At 32.7% G+C, this 9,122-nt stretch overlaps 1 protein-coding gene across 1 annotated transcript; it reads right to left on the minus strand.

Annotated features, from left to right (window-relative positions):
- Positions 1 to 3,686: 3,686 nt before the first annotated feature.
- Positions 3,687 to 8,524, minus strand: LOC130641997 (guanine nucleotide-binding protein subunit beta-4). Its single transcript, XM_057449052.1, has 10 exons — positions 8,159 to 8,524; positions 7,739 to 7,777; positions 7,151 to 7,257; positions 6,970 to 7,033; positions 6,508 to 6,670; positions 6,334 to 6,400; positions 5,563 to 5,695; positions 5,286 to 5,357; positions 4,762 to 4,839; positions 3,687 to 4,633 (listed from the first exon to the last, which is right to left on the minus strand). The coding sequence occupies exons 1-10, from the start codon at positions 8,216 to 8,218 to the stop codon at positions 4,388 to 4,390; spliced, it is 1,029 nt and encodes a 342-aa protein (XP_057305035.1). The 5' UTR covers positions 8,219 to 8,524; the 3' UTR covers positions 3,687 to 4,387.
- Between the last annotated feature and the right edge of the window lie 598 nt (positions 8,525 to 9,122).

Consider the following 9,122-nt stretch of genomic DNA (forward strand, 5'->3'; position numbering starts at 1 on the left):
TGAAACGAAGCCCTGGGAACAACGTTGACAATATTTAAAAAAAGAAGAACAAATTTTCTTCATTAGAAATAATTGTGTATTTGAACACTGTCTAAGCTAGAAGCTCCAATTCTAATGCTAGCGATTGATCGATCTTCTATACCTTACAATGACAGTTTCACTTGCCAATAAAAAATATTGAAATATTGTTCAAGGGAAACGATTTATCGTTACCGTCTTCATTGATTCGCAGAAATATCGTGGAAACGAAACGAGCGTTTCTGCCAAATTTCATGGCCTGAATGACAAAAATAGAAAAATATATACTCCTTCTTCTTCTAACAATTTTAAACTCACTTTGAAGGAAAGCCTTTAAATTGATCATGAAAAACCTGTGACGAATAAAACCATTCAATCCATTCCTCTAGATATTTTCTGGTGTGTAATTTTATTGTTTATTTCATGAATTTTATTTAAACCTTGTTATTTTTTACCATGCTTGTAGGAACGTGATCATGGGATGAGTATGCCACTGAAAGTTTGTCAGTGAATACATGACTTGATGAAAACTATTCCTTTTTGTTTCTAATGTTTATAACAATAACAGCTTTCATCTTATGTTATTCATCAAAGACAAAAAAACACCTCACACCAAAAACATATTAATTAATACATTTGTCATGCTATATTTTATCTATTTGGTCGTTGGCAAGGGCTTGTGTTGTGTTGGGAAAACTAGAACTAAATGTGTCTGTACCTTACTTGATAAAAAGGAAATAAAAATGATCCCAAAAAATTATACAATTTTATCGATCTTTTCGGTGATGACGTCACAAGCGCAAGAGCAGCTGAAGCGCACAAAACACAATGTTGAATGTTTATATTGAAAGAGTGCAGCACGCCAGAAGGATGCCTGAAACACAGAAATATTGTTATACTATAGATTTGTATTTTTTTATTTGTATATTTTTAATATATCTTCTGAATCAAGGCAGAATATTGCTGCTACTGAAAGACCAGAAACCTCTCCAATAGTTACAAAGAATAAATATTTAATAGATTTGTAACAGGCACTTAGTAAAGTTATTTATTTTCTTATATAAATATATTTACATATATCTTTACAAGTTTTTATGATAAGAAACCGAACTATTAAAATTCTTTATCCACAGATTCCTTGAAACCTGCATAACTATAATAGAGATCATTATTTAACTTGTTTTCTATATCTTATTCTTTTTCAATTTTCACAGATGCTACAATTATTTAACTTTTTCATTGAACTGAGACGGTCTAAGTTTTATCATTTGTTGTCCTTTTTTATTTCAGTGAAAACAATGGGCATGTGCACACTGTGTAGGTTAATAAACAGGACTTACTCAGGGTAAGATGGCTATTAATAAAGATTAAAGATTTTTTGGGTAGTATTGTCAAAGCCATAAGGACGGAAAATGTAAGATTCAAGAGAAACTGAAAATAAATTTTGCTAATTTAAAGCAAATATTACTTTTTTGGATAGATTTCTTTGATTACTGTGGTCTGTTGTTTATATTTTCCACCTACAGAAATGCTTATGCATGTGTAAAAATTCGCAAACTTTTTAACTTCTGTAAACATTGGCAAGTCATCTAAAAAGGAGGGGAGCAATATGTCAAATTGGAGTTCGCTTTAGTTAACAGTTTTCAATGACTGTCTTTCTTAACAAAAATGACCAGCAGTGGGCAGTTTACCAGATATTCAATTATACTGGAAAAACCTTCACGTTTTCCAGTCCAATCCTAAACAGAAGACAGCACTTTTCGAGCAAAACAAAAAATCTTATACCCCTCTGCTCTGGCATATTTGTTTACGATTTGTCTCGATAAGTCACGTCTTTACTATTACCAGGGGCATTTCCGCGGCTGTTGTGCTTTTGCTATTGGTAGAAACGCCCGCAACCCTATCCCAGCTCTCTTTTTGGGATTTCTACGTCGTCCGTCGTGATTGTCAGAGTTTCCTCATTCAAATAATTTACAGTGGGAAAAAGGCAAGTAGTGGGTTTGCAAATTAACCATGCTCTATGGATAAATCATATTAATCTGTAGGGGTGATATAACCTTCTAAATTACGGTGGGTCGATGAGAATGTCGTTGTTTTAAAAATTGGGCTAAAAGCGCGATATAACCTTTTAAATTTACACAAGGCTATTCTCGTCCCTAGAGTTCTTTGAGCTAGTTGTATAATTTTAAAAGGATGACTTATATAACATGTGTATATTTGGCCATAACATTGTTATTCTATAACCTACTGGCTTGGTTATATCACGTACTTCATTGTTATATATAATAGCCACGTGCTCTTACAGACTGGGTTTTACACAGCATAACAAACTCAAACAACATAGGTATTTAATTCCGATTAAAAAGCTTTTTTTGGTTCAACAGACGAATTTTTATACTAAACAAAACTTTTTATGAAGTTTATCTTCCACAAAAGCCGCGAAAACTTTTAAACTGGATCCAAACTTAATTCAAGGGCCTGTAGCGTTTTTTATATGAATATTTCATCCCAGAACATCCTAGTGTTATTCATTTCCATTAAAACTATTACTCATAATGGCTATTAACAATCTTGCAGTCATATTTTCCCCTGCTTTTGCTTAAGGACTGATTCAAGGACTTTGGAATCCCAAATTGTGGAATCTCTACAATTAGGTTGTGTTTTCACACTCCCTTTTTCGACAAATAAATTGAATAGCACAAGAATTTTTTTTTTTTAAGCGTTGATAAATTTCGGCCGAAGATGCTTTTTTGCAGAATTTTAGGATAAACTTTTTACTGTTATATAGCTTTTAACTTTTTACTGTTTTGTGAGATATACTTTTGTAAATATGTACTTAGGCACTACGCTTCTGTTTTACACTAAACACCCATTCCCGTTCGCCAAAACCACCAATTTGATGTTATTGGTTCTAAATGTACATTCTGCTTTTTTCACATGGGGACGAGGTTGTTGCGCAGTCATATTACTGCACAATGCTTGAATTTCGATGGTTTTATTTGCATTACGCACTTTGTAGATTTTTATAGAAAATCAAATGATTTAGTCTGATTCGCCTGTGAGCGAGGTTGATTTATTTCAACACCAAATGTTCGCAGTATTACTTCGTCTTGTCAGCGTTATGCTCCTTTTTTCCCAAGCAAAATTATCTTTAATATCCATCGAAACAACAGCTTAGAACCCTGGACACATTGGAAAAATGACCTCTTTGGCTAATTTTTCAAATGTCTAAACAGCGTCACTTGGCCAGCTCTGAAGTAGGCTGCAAAAGTTTTTGGACCTTCCGATCCACACACACTAGAAGGGTCCGATAAAGTAAAAAACAGTTAAAAAATTATGTCCATTTAATATTTCCGATGTAAACATTTAAGAGCGGAGTGCCTGTTACTTAGAAACAGCATTTATTGCTTGTGATTACGAGTCACGAAACCCCGTCCTCCCTACCACTAATCTATGTCTGGTTAACCTTTTTTTACACTTATTTGTATTTTTTACACTGATGAGTCTTGAGTTAAAGTAATGAAAATTACGAAAAGAAATATCAAGGTTCACGTAACCTTAACAAAATGTTAAAAACAAAGCTGCATAAATCCCGTGTTGTAGAAACTAAACGATAACAACAACAACAACAACAAAAACAAATTACTAATTGACAAAAGAAACAAAACTGTTGTAAAATAATAATTTTTTTTTGTTCAAGAAATTTACAATTTTAATCTAGTGAAGTTTGCAGTTATCCTTATTTCAAAAAATACTTAAATCGACGATGTTTTGAAATATTTCTTCAGCTTTTCACGACACGCATGAACAAGAATACTGACATTTCGCAATACACCTATATCTATTAGCAAATACTGTAAATTAATATGTCACAGCTACGTACGTTAACTAAATTAACTCAAGGCAGAAAAAAAATCCTAAAGGATATAGAATATGTTACAACAGTTAGAGATATTGTCAAGAGTGATATTTGCTTGAATTTATGAGAGATACAAAGATATGCCGCCTTGAGTTACGCGAGTATATAATGCATTTATAGTGGAGCTCTTATTCAAATAAATTAAAGGTTTTCTGATCCCTAAACAGCTGTTACAAACATAATGATATACGAATCAACAACAAATATAAACTCTGCTTTGCATGATTCATCACGATTTTTTGTTTGTAATGTAATGTTCCAACGTCTCCATCAATCACACATTCACGTATACACTTGAATTTAAAAAAACACCCGCTCAAATTATTCATCTGCTATTAACTCGATGGTGCTTATAGGCTTTTTTAAAAATTCTTCAATAATTAGTCTCTGAAGCAACATATTTTTGTAAGTCAAGTTCGCTGATGCTGCAAATTTAATTGAAAAAACAGTCTAATTCCAAATCCTCAAAAAGCTATCCCAACTGCCAGTGGCTACTGCCATTCCATCATCGGTCACACCCAGACAGCTTACTCTATTGTCATGTCCAGCTAACACACCAGAGCGGTCTCCTTTAATAGTATCCCATACATTGCAGTTAAAATCATCATATCCAGCCAACAACAAGCGCCCGCTTTTGGAAAAGGCAACTGATGTAATACCACAAATAATATTGTCATGGGAATAGCACATTAATTCCTAAAACAAGATAAATAATGTGAAGAAAGCATAATATTAGTGAATGTCAATATTTAACGTGTAACTACAATACTAAGAAGAAAGTAACTGTATCAGCATCTATTTAAGCAAACACAAAAAAAACTTACCAAGTCAGATCTAATATCAAATAATCTGCATGTTGCATCATCAGAACCAGTGCCAAATGCAACCCCACTGGGAAAATACTAAACACAAGACACAATTTACACTTAAATATATCTTAAAGATAATACGCGATAATATTTAGCGATATAAGTCTCAGCGTGCCGATGTCAGCAGCAGGGATCACTCAAACAATGCTCATAGGAAAGTGATTTAATGGCGAGGGTTAAAAACTTAAAAATTGGCGACATTATGAAAACAAAGAGGAAAAAACTTTATTTAGTCAGCGATTTAATTTGCAATAGCAATGTGTAGCAAAACTTTACATATGGAAAATAAATTGCCAAATCAGCCAGCTCTATATACGTTCCCCAAATTACCTGTTGATACAGATGGTTACACAGTATTCAAATATAGTTTACTTATTCACCCCCTCAAAAAAACCAACAAAGTCATTCTTTCCTAACCACTATAGAATCGCATAATATTGTTCACATTACACTAAGAAAATAATAATTAATTTTTTTACCGAAACAGCATTGATATCAGATTCATGACCAGTAAAGGTTTGTCGACACATACCATCACGGATATCCCAAACCTAAACGTAAATCAAGAAACAAATCTGAAAGATTTTCTTGTAGATTTCAAGTTTTTGTCAGGCCAAAGATTATCTAAAACCGTATTGTACATCAATATATTCATGTCCAAACTCAACTTACCTTGTTGGTTTCCCAGCTTGTTTTCAACTTTATTGACACATTTAAAGTTTTTTATTTAAGAACATAATTACAAAACAAAAATACCTTAGCGGAAGCATCACAGGCACCTGATACAAATGTTCTACCACCATCGTTACAGAGTGACAAACTCATAACATCTCCAGTGTGACCAATAAATGAGGTCAGTTGCTGACCAGTTTCTATATCCCACAGGCAACTATGGTCAGAAAAATACCAATTTACCAAATATTACCCACCTTTGGAATGGATTAAATCTATGGTTAACTATAGTAGTAAACATTTACTTGCTGGTTTTGCAATTACGTTGTTGACCTTCATTTTCAATATCATGACAAGAAACGGTCAAAAATTTTAAATTTTATTTCTTTTAATCAAATAGACATCATCTTTTCGGAATTAAAAGGTCCAAAAATGTTATGTTGTGTACCAATTAAAAACTATGTTAGATATTTGGGGAAAACATATGTGAGTGGTATGGTATAGATTTTATACAATACAGTCTAGGGCTTGACAAATAGTAAATGTGGATGTATAAAAGGTAAATGACTAAAAAGTTTTTTTCTTAAAGATAATAAAGGCATCTTAAAAAGGAAAGAATTGTGAAATTTTTTTTGCTAGCAAGCCCTATAGAAAAATCAGGTCAGCTTAATAATGATAAAGGTATTTTAATTAAGATATTTAATGCTTTGAGATCAATTGCAAATACACACATACAGAATATATGATATATAGAATCTATAAAAACATTTTTTGGCTGTAATATACAGGTTAACGATTTTCAGTTAAATCTTGTGATCTAAATTTCAATACACAATATAATAACATAAAACATACCAAGTTGTATCACCCGAACTGGTCAGTATTTGTGAGTCATCCAAAAACCGACAGCATGACAAATATCCTAGAGATAAGTGATTTTTTTTAAGTAAAATTGATTGTCAGCACCTTTTACAGTTCAATATATTTAAAAAAACAGAAGAAACATAATAAACTTAAACCATTACTAACCTGTGTGTCCAGGTAATTCCCTACTAACTCTTACATTTCCTTCTCGCGTTTTTAAACTATATATGGAGCAGATGTTATCCAAACCACCACAAGCAACATAGTTGCCAGATTGTGCATAAGCGCAAGTCATGACCCAGCTTGACCTGAGGGGTATAGCATGAACCTAGCAAATAGACAAAAATTTAAAACCTACCTAAAAATTAAATTCAATAAACAACAGCCTGCCTAATTCACTAAAATTCATCAACTAGAGTTGTAAGAAACTGGTGCACACATTTCAAAAAGGCAAAGACAAAAACCCAAACTTTTTACAAGTAAAGCTTTGTACAACTATGTTTAGTGTTGCGGTTGTCTTTTAATTTTTGTATTTTAGTCTTCTCTTCTCTTTTAAAAGCACTGTTGGCCGAAATGCACTGAAATGACATTAAAATACATAGAATAAATAAAAACACAATGATATACCTTATTGGTTGTGTAGGAATCCCATACAATCAACTTGCCATCTTGTGAAGCACTCACTAGACTCCTAATATAAAATATTGATAAAGGTAATAGCTTGGTAGAGAGAGAGCATAGATAGACAACAATAAACTTCATATGCAACTGTGTACAACATTACCAAACTCTGAAAACTCAGTTATACCTTGAATCACACGCCCAGTGCATTGCATATATTTTGGCAAGATGCCCTCGTAGTGTACGACGAGTTCGCATTTGTATTCTATTGATTGATTCAACATTGTGAGCAACCTGAAAAAAAATAGTGAAGGTAGAATCTTATTTTCAAATTAGTATTGAGAAATAATACATTAAACATTTGATTTGTGTGGTTATGCAAAAGGTAAGTTTTCACAAAACAAAACGTTTGATTTTACATGCACATTCTGGTAGGTGAAGTGCAAAATAAACGGACTAATGTAATAAAAAAGAAAATTTTGCTAAAATTAGTGAGCTGTAGCTAGTTAGGTTTAAAAGAATCAACTTGTAATAATGGCCATCACCTACATTAGTATTATATATTATATGATGGTCTTTCCGTAGGTATTTATTTAATGTAAAATATACAGTTACCTCACATGAAATAAATACTACCACTACTACTACTAATGTCTTTCGATTCTAGGGCTTTAGCAAAATCTGTAACTAACAGCCAAAATATCCTACATGAACTAGAACAAAGGTGTACATATACATAACTTTGTAAAGTAAAGAAATTGATAGTATGACATACTTGTAAAAAACTAGTATCTTGGGCAACTTTTCTTGCATCCTATAAAAGATAAATTTCAATTGTATCACCAATTATTTGGTTTAAAAGCATTTTTTCAAAAAATTTTTAAATTTATTCAACAGTTGTCACACACATATCTAGCTAGGCATAGGGGTGGTAAAGAATAGAATGATCATTAATCCGAATGGAAGAGGCAGCCATTTTTATTTTACTTTTGAGCCACTGCAGCTGCGAGGAAATTTCAGAACTGCAAAAATCACGTGCTCAACAACCAATCAGTGTCAAAGGATTCTCACAGGCAGACTTTTAATTCGTCGGCAATTACATCAACTAAATCACGTGACAGTTATTTTAATTTTCTGCGCACATAAAATGAAAAGAGAGTAGCGTAACAAGTTGAAAACGATAAAAAAACCTTACCCATATCTGACTTTTTAAATTTTCGGCTTCCTGCCTTAACGCATCTAATTCGGCACTCATATTTTATATCTGTATACTAAACAAGATAAATGTCTTTTTGGTAAGTTCCGTCTATTTGTTTCAACGATATAAAGACAAGATACTGCGCCCCTTCTCTCTTCAAAACGAAAAGTTTAAAATCAACAAATTCTGTCTACACAATTTTCAAATAACGATTACAATGTATATCTCTGTTCTTGCATACCAATAAATTCCATATATAATACAACGTGTGTTTTAATCAACAAACACAAAACGAAGCAATCGCTACGACTAAACTTGAAACAACAAGAAATATACAAGATGGCTGCTCAGCTCAGGGAGTGTCGAGAAATTTTGATCAAAACAAGAAAATACTGACCAATCAGAACACAGGAATATAATGCGCGACTAAACTGACGACTCTTTATCGGGTGGACTTCACTCGCCACTTTTGTTTTTACGAGTAACAAAACAAAACGGATTCCTCGATGCAAAAGAAAACAGACCGTGCCCCTTCATCATACTCTGTTTGGTTTTAAACAAACAAAAAAACAGAAGCAGTTTTTAGCAGGTCTTGCAACTTCGTTATTTCTTTCTTTCTAAATTGAGGATTTTTTTGCTATTATATGCTTGCGTTTGTATAAAAAATTTTGATATGAAAAAGGCAAAAAATCCCTCTCGGCACCCGGGTGCGATAGCTTTGACTTACGCGGCGCGGTTTCGAAAGTGATATTATAACATTAACCGGATAGTTACTGTTTAACAAAGAATTTGTAAGGGGATAGACCAAGCCATACAACGACATAAATAAACATTGAAAGTGTTATTTAAACTGTAAAAATATTTTTAAACTGAAACAAGTTTCCTAAGGAATTGCCTTTTATAATACCCGTATACGTCTGTATACGGGTATTATAATGTCTGTCTGTCTGTCACGCAAAAT

The sequence above is a fragment of the Hydractinia symbiolongicarpus genome, chromosome 4, assembly GCF_029227915.1.
Source record: "Hydractinia symbiolongicarpus strain clone_291-10 chromosome 4, HSymV2.1, whole genome shotgun sequence".
Classification (NCBI taxonomy): domain Eukaryota; kingdom Metazoa; phylum Cnidaria; class Hydrozoa; order Anthoathecata; family Hydractiniidae; genus Hydractinia; species Hydractinia symbiolongicarpus.